Source organism: Podarcis filfolensis, assembly GCF_964270895.1.
Source record: "Podarcis filfolensis genome assembly, chromosome: 5".
In the NCBI taxonomy this organism is placed as follows: Eukaryota; Metazoa; Chordata; class Lepidosauria; order Squamata; family Lacertidae; genus Podarcis; species Podarcis filfolensis.
Window position 1 is genome coordinate 69,796,470 of NC_139608.1, and position 27,739 is coordinate 69,824,208.

The following is a 27,739-nucleotide window of genomic DNA, read 5'->3' on the forward strand; positions in this document are numbered from 1 at the left end:
TGGAGAGACAGAGAGAGACACACAGAGAGAGAAGCTATTTTAAAAACCTCTTCTTTTTAGGGAACATTTGGCCGAGAGCCTTCGGCTGCCAAACCCGAAGAAGATCGCTATCTGAGAGCAGCCATTCAGGAATACGACAACATTGCCAAGCTAGGCCAGATCATGCGAGAAGGGCCCATCAAGGTATGTTCTATTATTCTCAGTCTCAGTTCAGTAAAATGTTCAAGTGTGTGGCACTGCTTGGCCAAAGGACAGAACTCTCAGCACCATGTTTAGTCTGCAATCCAATCTTGGAATGCAGTTGTTTTGGATAGTCACGCAGAATGCCCTATGTGGCAAGAATCCCTTTTTAATGAGGATTATTATACGAGGTGTGATTCAAGAGGATTTATTAGAAGGTTTAAGGATAAATGTTTCAGCCATTATTACTATTATTTTTAATGGAGAGGGTATCTGGATTTAGAGTAGCTTCTCACGGGGATTCCCTACACAGAGTAAGTTTCGGCAAAACGTGGCAAAGGGCCCGAGTGTAATTTCTCCTGTTGCCCATTCCCTCCCTCCTTCCAGGGCTCTCTCTTAAAGGTAGTCTTGGATGATTACATGCGACTGAAGAGACTGCTTGCTCAGCGGATGGTGCATAAAGCCACCACCAGTCATGGGGACCAGTCCTCAGTCTCTGAGGTAGAATCTGCTTGTGCATGGGAGTTCTTGAAAATGCTTGTTGTGCCCTTTGGGATGTAGTGTTTGCTTTTCAGAACTGTACCCTTCGGTATTGATTGTGTGGTTCTCATAGCTATTTCCCTCTGTAGCACAAGAGTGCAGGAGTTCAATGAAACAGGCAGAAGGAACCCCTCTCCACCACAGGACTGTGCAACCTGTGTCTCACTAGGTGTTGCTCCCACCAGCAGCCGCCAGCATAGCTTACGGTCAAGAAGGATGTGTTGCAGGCCAACTCTGCAGGGCCACAGGGTGCCCAGACCTGTTCTCTCCTCTGATGCCCTCTTGTGTCCCAAAGGCTTGTACAGCTGTTTATTGCAGCGGCTGTGGCTATAAGTTCCACAGGTGAATGGTGCCTCTGGGAGGCACCTCTCTCTGGGGCGAAGGGGTGGTGGTGTCAGCTCAGAGAACAGGGATGGCAGCAGCTGCTGCCCAGAGGACTCGGGAGATGAGAGGAGGCTTAAGGAACACTCCACAAGAGAGGGTGTTCAAAAAAGGGTGAGAGACTGCTATCTCCACAGGCAAGGGGTGACATAACTGGGCCCCTGACCCCACGGGGTGCCACAGAAAGAATGTAGTTGGTCAAGGGAGCCGTGGACTCAAAAAGGTTGAAAACCTCTGCTTTAGGCATTAGAATCCTTTGCTAACCACTGTGAAGTAATCAAACTTCCAAAAGGGGCATATATAGATCAGAGAAGAAAACCCTAGGTCAGTTATTCACAAAAGGAAAGTTGCAATTCTCTAATAAATGAGAACTTTGTTGGGGAGCTCGTAGACTCACAGCAATGAGGGATGAAGACAGTGCAATAAAAAAGTTCTGAAGGAAGAAGGCATGAGACAGAGAGATGAAAAATAGGAGGACATGGTCTTTAAACATCAAGAACTGTAGCTGCAACGATTTTTGTGGAAGAATTGGGGTGGGGGGATAGTAACAGGACATTCCTTGCACATCAGTTTATGAAGGCTATAGTGAAACAGATGGCAATACACTGGGGAGAAACATGTTTAAGCACATTGGAAAAAGTTTACTCTGCTGGATTGTAGCCAGAGAGTGAAGAACTTTCAGGGAGCACTTTGTTTCTCTTCTGTAATCTCTCTGTTTGCTTTATCATGCCCAGTAAATTGAGCCAAGTGCACAGAAGCGGTGAACCGGTTAATGCTTTGTGCTTGATTGCAATCTTTGTCTAATCCGGTTTCCTTCTGCCTTGGCTTCTATTCTACCTGAACCTGGAGTTCTTAATACTCTCCAGCTGGCTCAGGCTTCTTAGCCTCCTCTTTCTTCCTGCTCTCCCATTGGTTAGACCCTCCTCAAAGCTCCTTGCCCACCTTATTACAATCAGAAACATATAATGCACAACATTATACAGAAGCACAATATTAAATATCTGCTCTTTGTGGTTTGTTGATTTTATGGGATGTATGGTGTCTCAGGCTGGCTCCCATCTAAGTAGCAGCCAAGCCTGAAGGCACTTCCCTTTGGAGACAGAACGATAGTTCAGCCTTTCAATCTACTCTGTGACATCTCACTGTGCAGAAACTGCCGTCTTTGCCTTATTAGGATTTTAAGACGTGACTGTGCAAGAACTAATCCAAAAATATGTCTCAAGTTGTATATAATGAATGCATTTTATTCAGGGCCAATATTAAGCTCTTTGTAGGAAAGATCTTAAGCAGGCTTCCTCAAACTCGGCCCTCCAGATGTTTTTGGACTACAACTCCCATGATCCCTAACTAGCAGAACCAGTGGTCAGGGATGATGGGAACTGTAGTCTCAAAACATCTGGAGGGCCGAGTTTGAGGAAGCCTGATCTAAAGAGACCTATATATCAAACAAGACAGGAAAATGAATTTCCCAAGTCAACATCTGGTTCCTCCCCCAGTGCAAAGAGTAAGGGCTTGGCAAGAGTCGTGCACTCCCCAGCAATGAAGACTTAAAGCCCTAAACCAGTGGACCCTTATGAGGAGTGAGAGCTCCAGTATATGCAGAGAATTCCCTAGCCTGAAACAGCTTCTCCAGTCATTTCAATGGAGAATGAGGTTCCATGTGCATTTCGGTGCATGTCAGTTACTTCCACTGGAATCAGCTAGGTCACCCAACTGCTTGAGTGTTATAAACATAGGAATTTTGAGTGGGGTAATCAAACTCTAGATATAATCAGGGTCTTTAGGTTGAGAGGGGACCTTTATCCTGTTCCCAGATTAGCTCAGGAAGGGAATGTAACTGCAGCTGAAAACAGCACTGCCTAAGCAACGGGGAGCACTACGGGGTGTTGATTTCAACTTGAGTTTTGTTCCAGCTGATCCAGAACGATTTGGACGACGACGACGAGCAAAGGAGTCCAAGCCAAGGGAGCCTCCGCTTCCGACATAAGCAGCCCATTGAGCTCAAGGGACCTGATGGAATCCACGTGGTCCACGGGAGCACAGGTACTCTGCTAACCTCTGACCTCAACAGTCTTCCCGAGGATGACCAGAAGGTGCTGGGCCGCTCCTTGGAGACACTGACTGCCGACGGTGGGGCGTTCTGTGACAAGAACGCCCGCACCGAGTCCGCCAAATCCACCCCTATGCACAAAATGAGGGAAGTGATCATGGAGAGCCCACTGGAAATCACAGAGTTATGACTAGAAGTGGCATCGCTGGTGTAGCGCTCCGAGGAAGCCTGGCCCCACGTAGACTGCCGCCGCCGCCAGAGGAGAGCACTGACCAAGGGACAAGAGGGGCAGAAGAAAATCCAGAGGCCTCGGTCACTTGTGCCTGGCCACCACCTGTTCCAGAAGAAACCTGACCAAGACAGCTGTTAGGGCAGCCTTGGGGAGCCTAACCCCCAGGGTGAAGGTTCTCAGGACTGTTTGCTTCTACCAGGCACTCATATCATTAAACTCATAACTTTTTAAATTTTATTTTTAAAATATAAAGTGTTAAAAAGAGCAATGGGGAGGCCCTGAGGCACAGACTTAAGGCTAGAATTGCAATAACCACGGTGTGCCATGATGCCCCATCGGTGGAGATGACCAAGCTCTCCCAACAGGTCCTGGGTTGCACCAATTACATTCTTCCACCATCAGGCTAGTGGTGGTGGTGGGGATTGTGATGATGGGAGAAGACAGCTGCTAACCAGCTGCAGCTAAGATGCTATGACCATCAACTCGCACAGAGCAAATTGTGTGATAACCTTCAGGAAGCTCCATAAATCTGTTTGGCATTTATCTGTGTTTTCACCTTTCCAGAAAGCAGGGGGTGGGGAGAAACTGAAGCCATTTCTTCATTTTGCTGGCCTACCAAAACACTGCAGCATCAAAAGAAACAAGAGTGATATTAATTGAGGTTCTGAACGTAGAGTGTTTTGTGTGTACTCCTTTTTTTCTTCTTCTTTTGTTTTCAAACAGTAAAGTGTTGAGCGTTTTTGGAATGGTCTGTCAAAGGAACCAGAAATACATAATCCATGAATTTAGTTAATCTGTGTTTGATCTTTCCCTCCCAGCTTGGGCACAGGGTTCGGTGCTTGTTTGGGTTAAGTACACACTGCTGTAGGGGCTGAGGAATCAGCGTGGTCATTGTGCTCATCTATATACCAGCATGTACATTCTCTCTCCATAAAACTATCAAGAAGGGAAATGCTAAGTGTTTCTTATTCAGAAGTGTGTATACGATGCAATACACACACAGTGAAAGGTCTGCAGTTTGAATAAACTGTGCCCATTAAGCTAACCTTTAACATCATTCTGCTTTTTATTATTCAGGTTTACAACAGGTCACTATGTTTGCTTAACAAAAACCAAGAGTCAGTGTCAAATATGTAAGAATTGTTTAATGTTTCTTAACTACAGAAGCATTGGTAAAATGCTCATTATAATGTTCTTTTGGAATAACTGGATAATTTCTCAGCATGTATATTGAACAGGTTCACACACAGGTAAGTATGGAACACAGGAGCTTCATTACTTAGAACAGCTATGTAGACATGGGAATTGTGCCTTGCGCAAGCAACAACAATTATTCATCTCTGCATCACTGTACCTGTTAAATTTTATCTTTTGCTTACCAACAAATATGGCATCTGCATGGCTTTCAAGCGTCATTAGTGCTCTCATATGTTGCTCTAATTGCAAGCTGCAACAAGAGTCAATGGCTTTGGAATTGATATTTAGACACTTTCTGATAAATGTCATATTGAGGTGTAGAGCAAAGACGCTATTGCTTAATGCTGCCTGTTCTATATTATCCTGAGCACTTGCCGCTACTCCTGAAGTACAGCGAAACCAATTAAAATTACTTGTTCCTTAGTTTGTAGGTCAGCACTCAACCCACCTATTGGTAAGTAACAGCCATGGATTTATGTGCTAATTAGTCTAAAATTCAGTCTACCTAACTACACCAATCCAGCAAGGGAGTAAGCAAACCACTGATCATGCAAATTGTTTTGTGTCCTGCACCTATTTAACCATTTAATCAGCCTTTCATGCCGATTATGATACATATCCCTTTGAGGACCCTAGCTGCTGCATTCAGAAAGAACAGGGTTAGGTACATGTGTGTCTCCCAAATAGGAAAGGATGAACTGACACCAAGTTTAAGTTCTATAGGTAAAAGTACCCAATAACTGCCTGTGCTTAACATGAGCAAATGGGTAGCCCCTTTTTTTCGAGACTTTGTTTCTGTCTACACCAGAAATTTAAGAGAGCTGAAATCCCTCCATATAATTAAAATTATTGTGCCAGTTGACCTGTCTTAAAGAAAATTCTAAGCATCTCCAGGTAAAAAGAATCTCAAATAACAAGACGGGGAAAATATATTTGTTTGAAGCAGTGCTGCTGCCAGAGTAGACAGTGGACTAAGTGGCCCAACAGCCTGATTGCTTTTATTCAAGGGGTGCTGGGAACAGCCAATGAAATATTAAAACAGTTTAAATGTATAGTATATAGTTGTACCTTAAAAGGCTAGCTAGACAAGGAAGGTATTAGAAATCTTGAAAATGCCAACTTAAGCAGCCAGTTTTGCAATGATTGTAAGGCAATTTACCCATTTTAAAACAAGAGTCTTACTGAAATTCTCAGCTATTCAAATAAAATCCCACCACAGCCTTTTTCTTCCCTACCCATGTCACTTCCCCACCATGGATCTAAAAGTAAAACTAAATGTATGGTAATTCAGAGCATCACAAGCAAAGGAAACATTCCCCCTGCTTTTTTCTTTTTCAGCAGTATAGCCACCCAACGGACAGCCACACTGCAGAAGTGTGAAAGGAAGGTGTGGTTCTGCCAGTGTTTAGACATTTCACCATTTCCCACCCAGCCAAATTCCAGGGTGCATTCAGTAAAACCACAGCCAACATTCTTCCACTGGCAAGGCTTCCTCTAGTTCCATATATGGCGCTTGCAGTATTCAGTGGCCTATGGGGAAAAGAGAGGAAGACTCAAGGAAGGCCATTCTCCATTCATAGCACAACTCATAAGAAAATGGGGCTTATATAGGGAAAACAGGAACTTCAGAGTATCTAAGATTTCCTATTCATCTTGCTGTCAACTAAGCTCACACCAGGGATCAGGAACCTGAAGCCCTTCAGATGCCATAAGATTCTGAACACAGAGACAATGCCAATACAGCTACATACCTGGATGTGCATAATGGTGTTCATCCAGTCCCATTGATAAGGAGTGAATGCATATCCCTACTGCAAGATTGCTAGATACACAGCTACAGGTGGATAAGGGCCAGTATATTCACATGTAAGATGTTTTTAGAGCTCTACAGGTAAGCACTTGGAAGCAGAACGAGTTAATTTAATCTGACCTATCTGAGCTGTGTAACAGTGTGTGTCTACTACTTATTACAACTGCACACAAATTTTAAACATACTCCCCCAATCCTATATTCCACATCACTAATATGCACCTAGATCTTCTGTAGCACAGAGGATTTTCGTTTCAAAGACAATTGGCTTCCTTAGAGTCATTTCACCTGCTTCTATTTCGGTCATCGGGTCACATTCCCAGAACTGTATGCTGCAAAGAGTGCTCCCGTTTTTAACTGTGTTCAATTACTTTTTCTTATCAACTCCATCTCACTGTATTGGAAAGCTTGATATTCCCCTCTTGCCACCACCCCTACTTACTTGGCACTGAGCTGCAGTCTCTGCATTCTTGCACCAGTAGCTAGGGCCCCGGACACAGACTTCCATTCCCACAAGGTGGGACGAGGGGCAGGCTCCTATTTTCTGTGGGGCAGAAGAGTACAAAAAGGGACCATTACACCTATGCAGAATCAGCCTCCTTTCTTAACTGCTCCATGCTCCTTTATAAGTTCCCCAAAGCCGCCTTCAGCTTCACATTGCTCCCCACTTTTCAAAGCAGGCGGTAAGACTCAGGGTAGCTTTGCAGCAGGGATGGGCAACCTGTAGCTCTAGGGCTGCCTGTGGCCCTCAGCAGGGTAGCCAAGTACACAGTACCAAAAAGGGGGACACGGGTAGTTCGCACATGCTCATTTATGTGGACGTTCAGAAGAAACCACTATAATTTAAAAAGAACTATGAGACGTCTCACCATGGTGGGGGACACTGTGACCTGTGTTGCCTGCTCAGTCTTGCTAGCCAGGTGCTAACTAGGAGGGCAGCTTGAAGGTCCTTGCTGCTCTTCTTTCCTAGGTTTTCTTTTTTAAAAAAAAATATTTGGACTGGGCAGCCATTCAAATAGAGGACCCTTTTCAAAAAGAGGGCTGCCCTTTCTGTAAAGTAGGACACACAGCCAACCCCAATCTTCAAACTGATTTTCAAAAGGGCCATCTGCCAGCTATTTGACTTCTGGCAAGGGTGATCGGCCCCTCCCCTGGAAACTTGCTGTGCAAGAAGGGAGAGAGAAAAAGTGGGTAGTAGAAAGAGAGCGTCACAGGGGGTTGTCCTACCCACCAAATTACCCCCAACAGGCGGGAAGGGGCTTTTCTGCCCCCTGTTTCACAGCAAGGATGCAATGTGTAGCCCCGTCCAGCAATCATCAGGACCAATGGTCAGGGATGATGGGACCTGGAGTCCATCCACAGGTTACCCACCCATGTTTTACAGGTTCAGTTTCCTTGTTAATAGTGAGACTACTGGATATTTATGGGATTTTTGTGGTTTTGTTATTTGCAAAGGAAATAACAGTGCAATCATATATGCATGTCAGAAGAAATACCCCAGGTAAACATATCCATTGGATTGCGGACAAAGCTGTTTGCCAGAGATCTCGCTCAAGAATGAGCAATTACTTTAGAATATGACTTACAGCACACACAAAGGTTGGCTCCATGACCTGCACCAGGAGACGGACAGCAGCTGGCTCATATTGCACCACGAGTTGATCACACTGTAATAAAAAAAACAAGTTAAGTGACTCTCAGCCTTTCTCCTAGGTACAGCCCCCCAAGAGTGCAACTGGGTCTAAATCTTTTGTTTTCTGGATTTAATTGATTAAGCTGAATTTGCAGGGGCCCAGGACAGGTGGAATGCTCCTTAAGGAACCTCATTAGTCTTATCCAAGCCGTCTTCATTTCTACAAAACTCCTAAACAGGCAGCTCTCTTTGGTTATGACTATGTCAAAAAATATTTGGAAGTTCTGCCCAAGAAGTAACTTGGGCAGAACTTCTGCTTCAAATTTTTTACTATGAGCAAAATTTGGTGGCAACTCTAAAAAGGGGGGGGGGGGGACATTTGCTTCGGATGCATTTCGAACTAGAAGTAATTAAAGAAGATAATATTTCTTCTGGGTTGCAGAATAAAGCTTCTATGTAGCTAAACCAATAAAATGCCCAGCACTTTTGGCAGGAAGACAAGGCAGAGATCTTCAGCTCCTTGACCTCCTCTCTCCTTTTAGAACACTTTGATCTCCCTTTCACAATAGCCATTTGGCATACTTACGGGATACACCAAAGCTTCTGGCAGCAACTGGCAACCCTTAGAAAGCATATTTCCAATCTGTTCCTGCGTTTGATTCTTTTCCAGCTCTTGATCAACATATGTAACGATGAGTGTACACACATGGCAGACTTCACTTTCACTGGGTTTGGTTGGTTTCAATCCTTCTTCCAGAGCGTCCCTCTCTGAGGAGAAACAAAGTTTGGGAGTTATCAGCCTGGAAAGATTACTTTTTTATATATAATATTCTTTATTGCAAATTGTTGTTACTCTTTTTACACTGAATGCCTCCTGAATGCAGCTCTTAACAAAAGTTAAAACCACCCATTAAAAAGACAGAAGCAATGAAGCAATATAAATTAGGACAAAAGAGAAACCAACTAAAAAAACAGAAACTAGCAAAGGCAGATGGAAACGCACCGTCCATTGAATGCTCAGGAGAACAATATGGTTTTTTGTCTGGTGCCTAAAGGCTGAAGGTAGGTGGCAGCCACTTGTCTTTGGGAAGAGCATTCAATCATAATTGGGGTAACATGACCAAGGCAGCCACATCTCTGGTCTAACCTCAGAATGTTAGAAGGCCTGACAAGAAATCTTGTAAAACCAGGCAAGTTGATATAGGAGCAGGTCATTGCAATTAAGACCCGCCCCACGCCCAGGCCACATAACATGACAGTGCAAGCAAATGCCATTACCTACCAAAGCTCAAAGAGATATCTCTGGGGCAAAGTCTAATCCTCATACACACAGCTTCAGGTTTAGTTGCATCCAGGAGCATGTAGAGAATAGCCTTTCCATAGGAATCAACTAAGTCTTTGCATTGGTCCAGGATTTCATGGGGCAGTATATAGCAGACTTTCACCATCTGGTGGACTATTTCTTGCTGAAACATAAAAGCAGAAAGGTATGCTAAGGAGGAAGATGGAACTTATTCTGTAGTTGGTGCTAACAAGAAAGGAGATGTCAATTACTGGCAGGAGCAAGCCAGCCAGCAGTAAATCACAACGGGCAGGTGAACTTAACTCTTTCTTAGAAAAACAGGATCTGCACAGGAGTGCCAGGCCTAATGAGCACAGCAACTCCTATTCAGTAGGCCTTGCCCCCTATGAGGCAGTTTCAAGGACTGAAGGTCCCCACCTTCCCACAGCTGCCTAAGCCCTCTCCTCTCCAGTGTTTTCCCCCAAGCAATCTGAGACGACGCCTTTGTGAAACTAACTTCTCTTCCCTCTTCATACCTCTCCAGGTTCTGGGATACCAGATGGGAAGGGAGGTTGTCACACCAGGAGGCGTAGAACCCCATGCCTCTTCACCAGCCTGACATACTTCTGCTTCTTGGCCTCCCTCACGCCTCTCTCCTGCTTCAGCTTCTACCTCTGATTCTGGACGTCTCTGCCATAAATACCGTATTTTTTTGCTCTATAAGACTCACTTTTTCCCTCCTAAAAAGTAAGGGGAAATGTGTGTGTGTCTTATGGAGCGAATGCAGGCTGCGCAGCTATCCCAGAAGCCAGAACAGCAAGAGGGTTCGCTGCTTTCGCTGTGCAGTGATCCCTCTTGTTGTTCTGGCTTCTGAAATTCAGAATATTTTTTTTCTTGTTTCCCCCCTCCAAAAACTAGGTGCGTCTTATGGTCTGGTGCATCTTACAGAGCGAAAAATACGGTACTTCCTGCTCACTCATCCTTGTTACCTCTTCAGCTTCTGACACCTCCTCCCCCCCCACCCCGTTTGCTCCCTCTGACCTCTCATTGTCGTCCTACCACCAATCCCCAGGCTCTGAGCCTTCTTCCCTTGGGGGTTCCCCAGCTGGTCCCCCCCAAATTCCTCTGCATCAAACCAGTCCATGACCTCTATGAAAAGCAGGAGGAGAAGTTACTGTCGATCTTAGTAACTGAACCAAGGTGACCACAGCACAGGAGATATGGGGTCCTTTTGAGTGTTGGGTAGAAGGAGGTCATTTTGACAGGTGCAGTTTCTCATGCAGACGTAATAAAAGCTGCACCTGTATGAACTCCCTTTTCTGGTAATAAGAGACAAACTGAGACAGGCAGTTTCCTCAGTTATTCCTCTCCTTCTATGTAGCCCTCTAATGTATCAACTAGTCCCCTCCAAACCCATGTTTCCATATCAAGTGCTGATGAAAGGCATCCTATAAGTTTGAAATGAGACCTTCATTCAACTTCTCATAATGAGGAAACCAAGAGTTTAGATTCCTGCATTGCAGGAGGTTGAACCAGATGATCTTTGGGGTCTCTTCCAACTCTACGATTCTACGATACTAGGCAGTGCTACCACATCCCAACTTCCCTCATAGTAGCAGTGGTGCAGGCCTCCAAAAGTGGGAAAAACCTCCAAAGAGAGCCCCCTCCCAAACCCTCCGCCATCACCCGATAGATGACAATAGGTTTCCTCAGCCTTACTTCTGTGACATTCTCCTCCATCATGCCCTCTGCAATGGTTACTATTTTCTTGCATAAACCACATGCAAACTCAGGGCTTTGGGCATTTGATGTTTTCTGCCAGATTAAAGAAAAGAACAACAAGAAGAAAAAATCAAGCACAGCTTTCAAGGACAAGCAACAGTAGAATACTAAAACATTGTTAACTCAAGCTTAGCCAAAATAACATTTTCTGTGGAATGCAGCAAACCCCCTTTTTCAGTAATCACTTTGGAAAAGTGCGCAAAAAAACCCTGCCTATTCAAGGAAGCAATGCCTTCATTCTGAATCGACTTCATTTGCCTTCAGTGACCTCAGCATGAAGCCAAACCTGACTGGCTACATAAGGCAGTGACATTGTCCAGTTCATGGAATGTTCTTATCTGTCTGGGATCAGCCATGTAGAACAAACTGTCCAGATTTTCAACCGGCATTCTTTTTACACTGAAATTATGTCACATATGATTGACTACCTAATTTCATGATGTCACCCCATTTACGTAGTGATCCCTAGTTGGCTAGGATTCTCCATGTGACTACTTTGGGAACAGTAAACAGAAGGAAAACAAATTGTGCCAAAGCAGCAGCAAATGGGGGGGAAACTGTACCAAAAAAAGGTGGAAAACATGCAGAAATATCCCCAGAAAGAATGCCAGATATATCCCCAGAAAAGGCATGACTTTTCAAACAGCCACTTTAAAAATAATACGCGCAATTCATCTAAAATTTTCTGAATTCACTGGGGAGCCTTTGCTTAAATATTTCCTATTGAAATCAATAGAATTTAAAAGTTGGATTGTGCCAGTTAAAGAGAGATGAGTCACAGTGAAGTAAATGAGAATATGCATTGCAGGGGGTTGGACTAGATGATCCTAGTGGTCCCTTCCAATTCTATGATTTAATGCCCATGCAAAGAATCTCCCAGACAGGGGCCACCCATTAACTCTTTTGCTAAGGATGTGCAGACCCTGGAAAAGGTACACTAATCTTATTAAAAACAATTGCAATTCTCCTGCTTTTCCTCAGGGGGAGTTTCAAAATTCTGCATGAAAGTTGCTTTTGGCAAAATTCAGTGTCTCCCTAGTGTTGATGTGCAGGTTAACACTGCTAAAAATTCATATCGAAATTCATTTTTCGCCCTTTGATATTCCTCTGATGCTTGCCACGCAGGAGTCTCCAGAGCCTCATTGCATTTGACTTTAGGCACAAATAAATTCAGCAGCTACTCTGCTCTGCCCATCTTGCAATGCTCTCAGCCTCTGCCTGCCCCCTGGCAGAGCAGGGGGGGGGGCTCTTCTTCTCTTACCTCTACAGATTCCGATACTGTAGACAAGTCATCAAGGGGTTTAGCTGGCAGTAATGCATGAAAAGGCTCGGGTTTTTCAGAGTCACAGAAGGCGCCACAGACAGTCTTTGATTGCTGAAAGAGGAGAAAAAAGTTCCATTGGACAACAAATCTCGTTTTCTCTTCCTACCATAAATTAGCACAGAGCTACAGGAAGGTTGTGGATGTTGTCTGAGGGGAACGGGGGAGGGATCCCACATCATACTGGACAAAACCCTCCCTTTGCTAAGGTTACCTATGCCTTCACATGCCACAGGTAAATGAAGAAGGAAACTGTGATTGTGATATTTGTATGCACCCACCCACAACATCATTGGGCAAGTGTGGATAAGCACACACCCTTGTCAGGACCAACTAGATCTGTTTTCAAATGGAAATCTACAATGAGCTTTTATTTTCAGAATGAAACCAGTTTCACAAGAGGTGCTTTTCAGGAGCAAAAAATATGGAATAGCTTAGGGTTGCCATACGTCCAGATTTTCCCGGACATGTCCGGGATTTCAGTGATGGAATTAGCATCTGGGGGGGATTTTGGTAAATCGTCAAAATGTCCAGGTTTTTAAAAAGCTCAACAACTTTTTGTGTCTGGATTTTTACTTCTTGAAATATGGCAACCCTACAATAGTTCTAGAATGTATGTGGAGTGCATTCTGTAGAAAAAGCAAGGATTCTATTGATCCTAGAACAAAAGGTGTGTATGCAGCCTTAAGAGTGGCTGGGGAAACCCAGCCAGATGGGTGGGGAATAAATAATAATTTTTTTAAATAAAATTATTATAAGCTTCACTTCTCCAGTTGGCATTAAAAGCAGGATATATAAAAACTGCCATTGTGATCAACCTCCCTTTCAACCTCCAAGTTCCCTTCTGTCAAGCAAAGGTGGTTTCAATTGTCCAACCCACAAATTATCAGCAAGAGTTGACCTAGAAATGAAAAACATTCTCACGTACCTCCTCCTGTGATCAGCAAAAAGTCAATTGAATTGTGAAGTGGGGAGGGGGAGAAAACCAATAGTTAAAATCATGAGAAAATAATTCAGAGAGTAAATCCTACAGCCTGAACTAGCTAATCCACAAACTCGCCCACCCGATAGCATCATGTTGCAAAACTAGCTGTGTAAACTTTCCTTGTCCAACAACTCTGTTTAGTGTAACAGGTGCTTTTCATGGGCCTATTCATGCTATCATGAATTAGAAGGTGCAATTCTTCCACAAAGGCAAAGTCTCCCACTCCCAGAAGTCAAAGCAGAGCTGCTCTCAAACTTAAGACGTGAAATGAAGTATTTGCCATTCTGGATATGGCTTCATTGCCTGAATGATAATGTCTAGTCACACTGCTGCCTTGGGATAAAGGTCAGCAACTGGAACCCCCTGGGACAAATCTGGCCTCCAGAAGGGGGAGCATCCTGTCATATTAATCTCCCCACTCCTGGACAGCATTTGACAAACTAAGCTCTGGACTTCAAACCTTGTTCCCACTATGCATGTTAATTTTACCCAGATCTCCTGATACTTGCTTTCCTATGTCAGTATGTAATGCCTTATACAAAAAATGATCAATCACATGTCTAGAATATCTTACAAGCCTGAATTCAGATATTACAATGCTTTTGCTGTCGTAAAATTGGCCCTGAAGTGATGATGCTTCTCTGCCTGGAAAAGGCTAGAGTGTAAATGTCTGCCTCAATCAACTTACCAATAGATGTGTCAGCAATCGGACAAAAACATGTGAATACTCAAAGGCATATTTCTTGCACTGTGGAGGGAAGGGGGCGGGGAGAGAAACAGCTTCAATAATTACTAACCAGATCAATCCATTAATTTCACCCACACCCAACTTGAAGAACTCCATGCTATCTCCGGAGCACACAAAATTCTCACGCCCCTCTTTGTTTCAAAATGCTCATAGGAGCAATCCTTTCAAACTTGATCAAAGATATACAGTACAACAGAGGTACTGCCAGGACCAGTTGTTGCCTAAGACCCAGCACCTCGCCTTACTTAGTGACACAGAGCTCAGCAGGGCATTTTCTGCTTGGACTTCTTTCGTTCTTGTGACTGAGGACTTATTTCAAACTACTGCTGGTCACACCAAGGAAAACCTATTCATATGAAACGACTTGCGGCTCGTGTCAGACTTAAATTGGGCTGCAGCTCCTATGCATACAAGGCAGCCTTCACACAGGAACCAGCAACCTGATTTAAATGAGATATCAGGTATTTCTAAGCCCTGATGGGTAAACTGTTCTTCCACAAACTCCACATCACTTTTAAATCACAGTTTGGGTGGAACAAAGTGAACCACTAACAGCTGAAATGGGGAACCTGTAGCCCTCCAAGTGTTGTCAGACATTCATTAGCCCCTAGGCAGCATGGTCTCAGTGGTCAAAGATGTGGAGAGTTTAGTCCAGCAGCAAGTTAGCCACTCCAAGTGTATGAGGATGGTTTGATTTCAAATGGCGTTCTAATTTAACCTGAATTGGAGAGCCAAATTATTATGTAATTATTCCTCTGCGACTTCAGATATATAAATGCAAGGAAGGTCACTTCTTTCCCCAGTTAATCTGTTACAGTACTTGGAAAACTTAAATGTGTGACCACAGGCTGAGGGACAACATGTGAAACAAGACATAAGAAATATAGTTGTGTAGATCCATCCTTTGATTACCAGATGACAGACACAGGTCCTGAATATATATATATATATATATATATATATATATATATATATATAATGTCTGTTTTTCAGAAGCCTATCCACTGATTTTTTTTTCTCTAAAGAAAAACCCATTTAAACAAAACTGGCACTGCTGTTCAAAAATACGTCCTCTTCCCTTTGTGGTGCTGTCAGTGAAAATCTCCAGGTAGGGAAGCTCCTCGTTGTTGCCAAACATATTCCATGTGTCTAGTGTGAAGCAATAAAATCCAGTTACCTCATTTACCAAGTCAGACCCCAGGCGTTCACAGTATTGTTCAGCATAAGAAGCAAAGGACTGGACAAGGAAAGAGCTGCTCTTGAAACCTTCCTTCATTTCAGCAATTACTTGTTGACAGTCTCTGCAAGGATTTTCTTCCTTCTGCTAGGCAATAATAATAATAATAATTAATAATTATTATTAATAATAATTTATTATTTATTCCCCAGCCACTCTAGGCGGCTTCCAACAAAATACCAAAATACAATAGTCTGTTAAACATTAAAAGCTTCCCTAAACACGGCTGCCTTCAGATGTCTTCTAAAAGTCTGGTGGTTGTTGTTCTCTTTGACATCTGGTGGGAGGGCGTTCCACAGGGCGGGTGCCACTACCAAGAAGCCCCTCAGCCTGGTTCCCTGTAACTTGGCTTCTCGCAGCGAGGGAACCTCCAGAAGGCCCTCGGCACTAGACCTCAGTGTCCAGGCAGAACGATGAGGGTGGAGATGTTCCTTCAGGTATACTGAACTGAGGCTGTTTAGGGCATTAAAGGTCAGCACCAACACTTTGAATTGTGCTCGGAAACGTACTCAGAAAAAATGTTGGAGGGGGAGAAATGAAGGATTGTTAAGACTGTGGCAGGGAGGGGAAAAGTTAAAATTCCCCTCCACTTCCCCAATCGCCCCTAGCACACCCCCACAAACACATGGGTAAGCTTTCAGAGGCTGCTCTGGCTTACCAATGTATTATTATTATTATTATTATTATTATTATTATTATTATTATTATTATCCTCACAAAAGCGACCCAAAGTGACCTACAAAAACAGTATAAACACTAAAATCAATTATAACAAACGCAACCTATAGGGTTGCCATACATCTGGAATTTCCCGAACATAGCCAGAACACTGCAGTTGGAAGCAGTGTCTGGGTGGAAATTACAAATGTCCAGGAAAATCCAGATATATGGCAACCCATGTTGGCAGTGTCATTTTTTTCTTTAAAATAGCTTGGGGGGGGAGAAAAGCTCGAGTCTTATGTCCAGATTTTCACTTTTTGAAATATGGCAACCCTAATCCCCAAACACACCTGAACAGATTAAAAAAACCAGGTTTTTCTTACAGATCTCACCTCATTAAAAGAGGCCACAAATACCTGGTAGTTGTTGTTCAAACTAAGATCTAAAAGCCCAGGGAATGCCATTTACATGAAAGTCATTAATGCAACTCATGCTACAACCAGTATGGCCCTCTGAGCATGCCTCAAAATCCTGTGCATGATCGCAAAAGTCATTGGAGTACATTCTAAAGTCTGCACAAAAGGGTTGTCTATCCCAGAAGCAGTGTGACATCCCTGGCTTATGCCCTGCTTCTGGTGGGCAATTCCCTAGTCTTCCTGTAAGATGGGACTGAGTCTCACCTATAGGCCAAGCCAAAATCCTCTATGAAGTAGGAGCCAGCTACAGTTTAACCCATGGGCAGGCAAACTAAGGCCCGGGGGCCGGATCCAGCCCAATCACCTTCTCAATTCAGCCCGCGAACGGTCTGGGAATCAGAGTGTTTTTACTTGAGTAGAATGTGTCATTTTATTTAAAATGCATCTCTGGGTTATTTGTGGGGCATAGGAATTCATTCATTTTTTCTCCTTCAAAATATAGTCTGGCCCCCCACAAGGTCTGAGGGACAGTGGACTGGCCCCCTGCTGAAAACATTTGCTGACCCCTGGTTTAACCTCTTTCCAAAATGCAATTGCCTTCCCCTGTGGTAGACGTGAAATTCCAGTTCACAGATAGGCTGGTGTGTAGCTTATAGCCAAACTAGGCCTAATGGTGGCAGCCATGTTTGGTGCTCACACATCTGCCCTGATTTGTATACAAAACAGGATGTGTGTATACATCTTTTTTTCACATCAGAAGCAGGGCAAAGGCTAAGAGCTTTTTTCCTTCCCTATTTTAGCTCCCCTGCAGCCCATCACTTCAGGCATTTTTCTCCCAGCCTGCTACAAAAAAAAAACAAAAAACAGAAGTGGCTGAGCTGGGCTGGACAAAATGAGCCAAAAGCAAAGATCTGAAAGGATGGAGGGGGAGGAATGTGTTGGGTAGGGCATGAGATTACTCACTGCCCTTTTAAAAGCTAAAATTACAGACTCAGCTCATCCCTTCTGTGTTTTGCATCCACTCCTTCCTCCATGAGAAATAAACATTAGCATTATTTTGCTTCTTAGAGAAAGCTCTACTGATAAGCTGCAGTCACACTGTCAGTCTATTCCGGCTTTTTTCCTCAACTACTGTGTGCTGCTGAGGACAATTGTCTTAAAACACAAACGCAGTACGTAAACAGAAAACAAGGCAGTGGATGGATGACTGAGGGAGATGTCATTAAACAAACAACAATTAAGCAAAACAATTTAATTATCAAGGCTTCGTGGGAAGGACGTAGAAGAGAGCCTGGGGTTTTTCTGTTTTTCCTACCACAGCACCTTTCATGGGAGCCAAGGCTTCTCTGTAGTGGCACCCAAGCTATGGAACAGTATGTTTCCCTTTTGTTCTGTGAGCTGCCCAGAGGACCTATGTTGATGGATGCCATATAAAAACTCAGTCAAATCAATAAAATAATGTGCCAATGTAAACAGGCTTCCTTCAAGCCACTTGTCCTCTCACTGTAAAAATGGATGAATAGATGGTGCGAGTGAGGCCTATGCACATTGCAAGCCCTTTGAAGGTTACACATTTGGCAGTGGAGATGTGTCCAAGCCTGAAGGACTCTCAAAAAACAAATTCTCCCCCTCAGAGAATTCTGGGCCCCGTGGTTTATTACAGGTTGCTGGGAATTGTAATCCTGGGATGAGTAAACTACACCGCCCAGAATGTTTTGAGGGAAAGAATGTGCTTTGAAGATAATATGTGTACACAGCCAATGCTAGAAGCAAGCTCTGTGAATCAAAATGGCATCCAGCTCACTCTAGCTGAAGTTGGCAGGGCGTCTCATGGTCTCTGGAGAGAAATTGTTCCTGTCTTTCATGTGTGTGGCTGTTGGAGCAAAGGGAGACAACTCCATCCAAGCTGAATTCCTTACCAGAAACTCAGTTTGGGGCTCATCCTGAGGATAGAGGAGAAGGGGCACGTTAGCTATAAAGGGAGCCAACATTTCGGGGAAATCCGTCATATCAGGCATTCCATTAGAACTGAATGGCTTCTGGAACTTCAGGGCTCCTTCCAACGGTATCAGATGACTGCATAGCCTGAAGGCACCACATACTATTTCAGGCCTATCCTAGAAAGAGCAACAGAGAGAGAGAGAACGTTGTCAGCCCTTAAAGTGGAGGAAAAGAAATAAAAACACTTGAAAACACTCGTGTGTGTGTCTGTTCCCTTAGGTCTGTCTTGCAGAATTACAAATGTATAATTATTGTGTGGTTTTTATATTGTGATTTTATGTTGTGAACCACTCAAGAGACCTGCGGGCATAGGGTAGCATACAATTTTTAATAGTAATAGTAATAATGTATTGGCACCTATTTTTTTACCCCCAAAATGCACTGGTTTAATATACTACAGAGTCCCTCACCTTGTTAGGGCTACAACAAGAGGCTGTTTATTGATGAACCAGCTAACACGCAACAATTTAGGAAAACAAACTTGTTGATAAACAATCTTTAATTAGGAGCAAGCAGTGAGGTGGCCTAGTTTGCTGGTGATACCAAATTGTTCAGGCTTATTAAAGCAAAAGGATTACAAAAGGACCTCTGCAAACTGAGTGAATAGGCAGTAAAATGGCAAATGCAATTCAATGTAAATATGTGTAAAATGATGCACTTTGGAGCAAAACTATCTGAATTTCACATATACACTCAGGGGGTCTGAGCTGGCAATGGCAGACCAGCAACAAGAACTTGGGGTCAATAATAGATTGCTCAATGTATCTGTTGACCCAGTGTGCGGTGCCCATGAAAAAGGCAAATTCCACGCTGGGGTTCATTAGGAAAGGAATTGAAAATAAATCTGCTGAGATTGTAAACTTATGTTCTTATGAAACTAAACACAAAAACAAGCTAAAGGGTGGAGTCTTGGCTCCAACCCATAATAATTGGAGACAATATTGAACTCTATAATAACTTCCTATTATATTGAGTGGGTGGTGGAAAATATTTACAATTCAACAAGTCTTAGTTTTTAATTAAGAATTCTTTCTGTTCAAAATGGTTGACTCGCAGAAGAAGAAGAAAAGAAATAAATGAGTCTGGTATAAAAGTATTTTCAGAACCAGTGTAAAAAAATAAATCACTATGTTTTGAGTTAAACAAGAATGAAACTAAAAAGCTAGCCTATGAAAACTAATATAAATAAAGCCAACATTATTCATAGCACAGATGCATCCTCAGAGAGGATCCCACACAGTGTGACTGGCTTGGATCTGGTCCGTGTAAGTCATGGTTGAGAGTGTCAGTACCGACAATATCTCAGTCTATTTACCTGCACTTGTTTTCCAAGTTGTACCAGAATGATAACTCCTGTGTCCACCATCTTCTTGCATTGGATTGACCAGTCCTGGAAAGGGAGATACTGGCAACCTTTCTCCAAAAATTGACTGATTCTTTCCTGAGGAAAATAAATGAAAGAAAGAAAGAAAGAAAGAAAGAAAGAAAGAAAGAAAGAAAGAAGAGGAGCATTATGAGATGGTTTTGTACCAAGTTGCAATATTTTCTGGAAGGGCTGTAGAAATTTATGGAAAGGGGTGGGGAGTCACACTTTGAATGAAGTCTCCACAAGTCCTGTAGCCAAGAGAAAGTGCCATTTTAGCCGAGAGCATTTTAGAATATAAGGAGAGCCTACTGAACAAGGCCAATGGCCCGCATTATCCAGCATTGTGTTCTCACAGAGGCTACGCAGATGCCTGTGGGAAAATCCACAAGCAGGACCAGAGCACAACAACACAATTTATTTCCAGCAAATGGTATGCAGAAGCATTATTGCCTCTGACTGCAAAAGCAGAGCAGAGCTATCGTGGCTAGTTTGACTTTCAGAATTAAAAATGTTTGACTTTCAGATTTCAAAGGGCATTTCAGGGTAATTCAAAAGGCAAGCCTTCCCTCGCTTAATGCTATTCCCCCACGTGAACTATTGCAATGCTCTTTATGTGGGGCTGCCTTTGAAAATGGTTCAGAAACTTCAATTAGTGCAGAATGCGGCTGCACAGTTGTTGACAGGTTTGAGAGCAACAGATAATAAGACGCAAATTTTGTTTCAGCTATGTGCCCTGCCTGTATGTTTCTGAGCTTAATTCAAAATGCTGGTTTGGACCTATAAAGCTCTTCAGGGCTCCAATATCTTTCCAAAATACTGCTTCTGGTATGAGCCTACCTGGACCCTTAGATCTTTGCCTGAGGCCCTTCTTCAAGTCCCCCCTCTGAGGAAAGCTTGGAGGGTGGTGACAAGAGAAAGGCCTTTTCAGTGGTGGCCCCCATTCTGTGGAATGCACTCCCCTGCGAGAGACACATGTCAACCTTTGTTGACACATCTTTGGTGGCAGATGCAGACTTACTTTTCCACCTTGGATTTCAATAGACTGAGCTGATATTGTTTTGTTATTAGCTGCCAATGCTTCCTGTGATCGTATGTGGGTTGCTTTTGTTTTATGGTGTAATATATATTTTTTTGTTTTTAACAATGCTGTAAACTGCTTGGAGAGCTCTGGGTAACAAGCAACTAACAATTAATAGTAACAAAAACAAGAAGAAGAATATAATAATGATACGTTATGACATTATGGGCTCATACAGTCAGAAATTGCAACACATCTAAAATACTTTCAGTTTATGCCTAGGGTTGCCAACAATTGAGCCATCCCCCACCACCAGGGTTTATTACTGGAAGGCAATGATAGACAATAATGTGTCTCTCCACACCTACTGATTTTTGAGAATTAGTCAAAGGCATAACAGACCAGGCTATTTGTGGCAGAGCGGGGGGGGGGGGGAGAGAGAGATACGGTAATTCTGTGTTCTCAGTTGTTCACCAAATGAAGGATGGAAATCCTAGAATCCTCTCCGGAATACTTACATCCGTGGAATTGTCTTGCATGATCTTCGCCATCATTACTGTAACGAGCTTGCACATACCACACTTGAGACTTTTCTGAGAAAGAGAAGAAAGAAATAGTAAAAAATATTATTATTATTATTATTATTATTATTATTATTATTATTATGTATCCCAATTCCATTGGCAGAATCCAGCTCAAGAACACCAACTAGTGCAGCATGAGGCTTCCCCCGTCCTGCCCCCAATCGGCTCTAGGGGGTCAGGAGAACCCCAGAGTTGCCCGCAGTGGGGAGGGATTTTCCCACGGAAACCATCGGAAGAGCACAACACTGAATTTGAATTCCTTGCCATATATTTGAAGGACATGAAACCCATGAGACTAGTTTAGTCCTTACATAGCTACAATTCCCAGCACCCTGAACCAACTATAAAAAGGTAAAGGTACCCCTGACCGTTAGGTCTAGTCGCGGACGACTCGGGGTTGCACGCTCATCTCACTCTATAGGCCAAAGGAGCCGGCGTACAGCTTCTGGGTCATGTGGCCAGCATGACTAAGTCGCTTCTGGTGAACCAGAGCAGTGCACGGAAACACCGTTTACCTTCCCGCCGGAGCAGTACCTATTTATCTACTTGCACTTTGACGGCTTTCGAACTGCTAGGTGGGCAGGAGCAGGGACCGAGCAACAGGAGCTCACCCCGTCACAGGGATTCGAACCGCTGACCTTCCAATCAGCAAGCCTGAGAGGCTCAGTGGTTTAGACCACAGCGCCACCCCCGTCCCCGAACCAACTATAATTCCCAGGATTCAGGTGTTTGTGTGTTTTGCATGTATGGTGTGTACACAACTAGGTCAGTTGCACTTCATTCCCACTGAAATCAGCGGGACTTCAATTTGAGATGACCTCTTTCTATACGGCTGGTTCAGGATCTAAATCAAGGCAGACCATTGCTTTACCTTGCCCAGCCTGCTCTGTCTGACAGCAGCTATGTGGCCACTGACCCAAAGGTGCATGCAAGGGAATGTACCTAGACACTTATAGAGGCAACACATGCACTTTCCCCCGAGCTGTATGGTGCAGATAAATAAGGGTTTGAGGCATATGTGCCAATTCCCTGGGGCCCTGGGAACCCGATCACCCACAAAATTCCCCATGAAAAGGCCGGGCACCCACAAATTTCAGTGCCAGGGCCATGCACACTTCATGGCACCCATGGCCCCGGACACCCACAGTCACGGGGCCAAGCTGGCACTCCGAGGACAGAACCACACTTTAAAGTGTGGCCCTGGTTGAATCCCCACCAAACACTTCTCCAGTTTGCGCTTGTACAGCTTGCCCCTGTCCTGACACAAAGGCGTTGCACATTTGTCTGTGCCCTACATTATGCAGCGGCTGGTGCAGGCAAAAAGGGCAGGGTAGAAATATACAATCCAGGACACAGGTAATTGGGTAAGTTGGCATGTATGTTAAGAGCAGGGTGGCTGCTGTTTATGGCGGTGGAAATGTCTTTAATGTAACATGGCAGTTCTGGCCTCAGTTCTCCTGGTGAAAGAAAGGAAGTGGAGCAAGGCCAGCTGACTGAGCAGTTGGTGCCGTCTAGAAATCCTCCGTTAAACTGGCCTTTCCATATCCACTCAAAAAAGAAAGTAAGGGGGGAAACCTAATATGGTTTTCATACCCATTTCAGTTTTGTTTTGTTTTTAGACACTGTGTTTAAGGGGCTAGCTGGCTGGTATTCTACAATCACAATGCAATGCAGCATCTGAAACCCTAAGAATGTCACCTTTCATTTAGAAGAGAAGCAAGCTTGTAGCCCATAATACAGGAACGTGTGTTGGAGCTGGGCTGGAGGCCACAGGAGTGGAGGCAAGTGGTTTTGAACGTGTCTGAGGACAGAAGCCTGCAAAAAAGCTTATTCATCTAAAACAACTTTTCTCGCCACTGTCGTGCTTTCTTTCTGGTCAGGGGGCAACCTCATTACTCATTGGCAGGTAAAACGTTCTCTGTGCTTGTTCAGAGCACCTCATTTTTGTTATTTGTTCACACTGCATGTTTCTTGGATGAATCCTGTGATCCCCTGTTCAGATTAACCCTTGCATTGAAGGACATGAATGTTGGAGGTGGGCGGGGAGTGCATACTCTGCCATCACATGGACTCACCACAGGGGTGTTGATCGCCAAAATCCCATGACAGTGGTCCAAAGTCCCGCACTTCAGTGCCGTGGGGAAGTCCCGACACCATGTTTCCGGACCCTCTGCACACTCTTTCTCCCAAGACAGGGGGCCTGCAGCAGCTGCCCAAAAGAAGAACAGAAAGGTTAGCTTCCAGCTACACAGCGAAAAATGCTCTTTGACGGATTCTACCTTCTATTTAAGCTATCTCAATTTGATTTTGAAAGATAAGTAAGCTGAGCTGAGGACCTGCCCACTAGCTCGGCCACTCAGAGGAAGCAGCCTTGGAGAAATACTGCTACCACAAATGCCCATCTGTAAAATGGGAACAACAGTGATATGTGGCATCAAGCATGATAAAGTCAGAAAAGCACAGAAGTTCTGTAAACACGGTTATCTATATAACCTTATGATCATTAAAACCACACACACGCAAATAATATATTTTGGATTTTTCACTGTTTTGGCCCTAAGTCCACAAGTTTATTTTCATGCTTCCATCTCAGCTTTTGCATTGGAAATACTGTATTTCCTTTTCATAGAAAACCATGCTTTTCTTATCACTGCTGGAGCAAGGCCAGTTTAACAAAAATGGACAGTCCTGCCGTTGAAGCCATCGTATCCTCTACGTGCCAGGAATAAACAATTTCAATATTTAATGCATAATTGTAGCACATGAAAACCATGTTAAGAGCAGCCTGTTGGGTCAGGCCTAGCCCAGCATCATGTTCTCACGGAGGCCAGCCAGATGCCTATGGGAAGGCTACCAGCAGAGCCAGAGCACAAGAGGTCTCTGTCCTCCTTCAGTTTCCAGAAAACAGTATTCAGAAGCACTGCTGCCTCCAAGTGTGGAGATAGAAAACAGCCAACAAGCTAAAGGCTAGCAGCCGTTGATAGACTTATCTTCTAATGAATGCCGTATCCTCCTCATAGCTGACAAGAGTCACACCAGAATTAGGATTGTTCACACTGTGGTAAATGTGGCCATCTTGTTGCAATCACTTCAAATCACTTGGGACATGTCTGTGCATAGCTATAGCCTTATTATGAGACGACACTTACTACAGCCTGACCCAATGATCAGTGCTCAATTTGCAGGATGGGAATCTGGAGACCACCATGTTGCCTACGGCAGTTCTAAATGCAGTAGAGCCAAGTTGGTGATCACAAAAGAGAGGGGAACCAGGACTATTCTGCCCACCCCAAGTAATTCGACCTAAGCCAGCCCTGGGGAACTGAAACTGGACCAACACAGAGAGTGCACTTTAAACAGAAACTCTGGTGAGCCCAGATGTCTACATCTCTATTTATATAGTATTTGCATTACATTGCAGAACCGAAAGCAGAAATATTCTAGCTATCCCTGCAACAGAGGATTGCTCTGCAGACATTAGCAAGTGATAATGCATATTTTTCAGAACATCTGCTCCCATACCAGCCATCTTGGACCCTCAGGGTGGGCGGGGGGAGAGCTCTTTGGCCCACTGAACAGTGACCCAGGAGAAGCCCCCCTCCCTCGTAGTGGAGCCCCTGGAGACACAGATGGCAGCAACTCAGATGGGCTTCTGTTTGCCACCAAAAATGCCTTCCCCCTTGAGGGAAATTACTTCATACTCTCCAGTATTTTTAAGGTTCCCCTGCCCCCTGCATTTTGACTGCATTTTGTTAACCATTAGTCCAGGTATTTCACTCTATTGTTCTTCTAGGTTGAGCATAATTTCCGGTGTTGGAAACTGCCCTGAGATCACCATGAGCAATGAAGTGCAGTATGGAGATTTTGCAAATATAAAGGAACTAATGTTTAGCTCCACGGTTGTGAAAAGCTTCAACCGCCACTGATTTCTGCAAATCAGGCCAGGGTTAAAGGCACAGAAGCGGGTCTTTGTGGTTAGTTGGCAACCAGGTTTAAGAAACATAATTCACAAACTGCTGCAACGTCTCAGCTACATCTAGGAAATTATTTTGTTCTCTTCATGATCGCAATGGTAGGCCATTACTGTTAGCATCTTAGTATGTGACCAGTAGGGCCTGAAACTGTCATGTAGGTTTTGTCCTTGTTGTTGTAGTCTTTAAATAAGCACCCTCCCAAACTTTTTATCAGCCTAGTTCTTTTCTACTGTGATCTAAAGTTCTGAGATGTTGTAACAGTCAGTATTTCACTCAAAGCTTTTGTATTTTACCATGTGCAGAATATCCCCTTAACTCAGCCTTCCCTAACCCCGTGGTGTCCTCCAGCTGTTTTGATCTACAATTCCCATGAGTTGGGAATTGCCTGGGACTGATGGAAGTTGGAGATCAGAATAGTTGGAGGGAAGCAAATTGGCAAAGGCTCAGGCTGCCTTAAGAGCTTAAAATTTAAAATCTTGTTAAGGTTCTTCCTTTGACCCCTCAAATGAGTTTTCCTTCCTACTATTCCTGCTCATATCAAACCCCACAATTACCACCATAGTCACATTATTCTGTTTGGTGTTGGGAGGAATGGGAATCACTGTTTGCTATTTATTAGCTTCTGTGTGCTGCTTCGTACAATGAATGAGGCCGAGACTTTTAACCCAGTAATTTCACATCTTCAAAGAGATTCATGGGATTACTTCTCCTTATGCTGTGGGTATGCTTTAGATGTAGGGTGGATAGCTTTTCAGGCGGCTCTTCCAGCTGAGCCTTTAATAGCAACTTGGATGTGCTTGCGTTAGCTTGGTATTATTCTTCCCATTTAGATGCACATAGAGAGGATCTGTTTGCATTGCCCTGACGACCAGATCTGCACATTGCACAGATCTGATGTGCTGTTCATGCAGCAGTTCTGTACAGAAAATCAGATGAGCATCTAGAAGTCAACGGCAAGGACAGACAAGGTCGTAACCCCAGCTTCCCCACTGTCCGCACCACCACTCTAAACATTGATAATCTGAATAGGGCTACTTTTTTATCTCCATGCTACTGGTTTCTACAAATCAAGTTGCTCCTAAATTTTTTCCTCCCTGGACAGTTAACATCTATCTATATTCTGGATGCTACATCTCACCAAAATTTTTTTTAAAAAATCCACACCTACCACTACGGTAGTAAATTATTTATCCACATCATAGTTTTCATCTGCCTGTGTTGATCATAGCTCAAAGATACAGCTTGTCCACATTTGGGCATTATTTAGCTGTTAATCCACATTTTCCCCACTCGAATTAAGCAGAGTAATCCACACCTGCACACATTAGAATTTTTATGTAAGCAGCGATTTTGGTCTTTCCTGCTCATACCAGTGAGTGTTCCCTTTTGTGTTTATCCCTGCCTTCTAATTTGCTGATTCAATTATGCCAATTAAGTGCCAACTGAGAAGCACAGATAGCTGCATACGCACACACTCCCTTGTTTATCTTTTTTTTATTTATTTTTTTAAAAATCTCAGCTCTACAAATGTACAAAAGCACATATTCAGGCAACTGTGAATTTTGAGCAGCTTCTGGGAGACTGAAAAAGAGATGAAAGCAATTGTAAATTCCGAGAGCACACTTTTTGGATGCTACCCAATATATTTGGTATAGAAATTTTAACATGGTTTTCTTGTGCAGTGTTCTGGTTCTTGCAAATCTGAGGGATCCGAAGGTGGAGGGGTGGTTCTGTGCTCAGGAACACACCAGAAATAGTTACAACCACAGCAGGGAGAGGGGGAAGTTGACAGCATGGAAAGGGAAGTAGCAGAAAGGGGTGACTGATCCACCCGCCATGCAGAACAGCAAAACCAATTACTTCCTACCCTGAGTGGAGCAATTTGGAGCCTTGGGTAAACCTGAATTTACAAGTGGGAGAGTGCATTGAGATGGCGTTGTTTGAAGGAAACATCATTTGGACCACGCAAATTAAATGGAGATGCAAAGATCGGCAAACACACAGCAAGCCCATAGCCGTTTAGGGTGGGAATGAGGAACCCGTGGCTCACAATATATTATTGGACTCGCATTAATTCCAGTCAGCATTGCTATATGGGTCAGGGATGATGGGATGTCCTCCTTGCATTTGTCCAGCTGCAAGAGAGGGGTGTGGAGAAACCTGCTCAGAGTTCTTCTGTGGATTTCAACATTCTTTACAGTGAGTCAGTAGCCCATTAACACTTTCTTTCTGCCACCCATCTTCCGGAAATTTAATCTGATTTATTTTTCCCCCTCCGCCCCTTTTTAATGTTAATCTGTCTTGGATCTCCAATTACGTTAAGGAAAGCGCTCACATGCCCA

General features: G+C 43.8%; 2 protein-coding genes across 3 annotated transcripts in view; one reads left to right on the forward strand and one right to left on the reverse strand.

Annotated features, from left to right (window-relative positions):
• CDH23 (cadherin related 23) overlaps positions 1 to 4,428 on the forward strand; it is a 398,874-nt gene extending 394,446 nt beyond the window's left edge. The window contains exons 66-68 of the mRNA XM_083614292.1: positions 61 to 183; positions 568 to 681; positions 3,015 to 4,428. Of these exons, the coding sequence (XP_083470418.1) occupies positions 61 to 183; positions 568 to 681; positions 3,015 to 3,341 (564 nt within the window). The 3' untranslated portion in view covers positions 3,342 to 4,428. The remainder of the gene's footprint in view (positions 1 to 60; positions 184 to 567; positions 682 to 3,014) is intronic.
• Positions 4,429 to 4,508: 80 nt separating this feature from the next.
• Positions 4,509 to 27,739, reverse strand: part of LOC310762811 (prosaposin-like) — a 42,953-nt gene continuing 19,722 nt past the window's right edge. Inside the window, exons 2-14 of one of the 2 annotated variants that reach the window (XR_014548192.1) lie at positions 23,499 to 23,632; positions 21,358 to 21,432; positions 19,771 to 19,896; positions 18,374 to 18,571; positions 15,319 to 15,465; positions 14,082 to 14,141; positions 12,349 to 12,462; positions 11,025 to 11,120; positions 9,306 to 9,489; positions 8,610 to 8,791; positions 7,977 to 8,057; positions 6,545 to 6,934; positions 4,509 to 6,505 (exon numbers count right to left, since the gene is read on the reverse strand). Coding sequence is in view for 1 of the 2 variants with exons in the window: in XM_083614307.1 (XP_083470433.1) it covers positions 6,075 to 6,110; positions 6,833 to 6,934; positions 7,977 to 8,057; positions 8,610 to 8,791; positions 9,306 to 9,489; positions 11,025 to 11,120; positions 12,349 to 12,462; positions 14,082 to 14,141; positions 15,319 to 15,465; positions 18,374 to 18,571; positions 19,771 to 19,896; positions 21,358 to 21,432; positions 23,499 to 23,632 (1,535 nt within the window). In the remaining variant the exon portion in view is untranslated. The remainder of the gene's footprint in view (positions 6,506 to 6,544; positions 6,935 to 7,976; positions 8,058 to 8,609; positions 8,792 to 9,305; positions 9,490 to 11,024; positions 11,121 to 12,348; positions 12,463 to 14,081; positions 14,142 to 15,318; positions 15,466 to 18,373; positions 18,572 to 19,770; positions 19,897 to 21,357; positions 21,433 to 23,498; positions 23,633 to 27,739) is intronic. The other variant, XM_083614307.1, reaches the window with a different exon arrangement.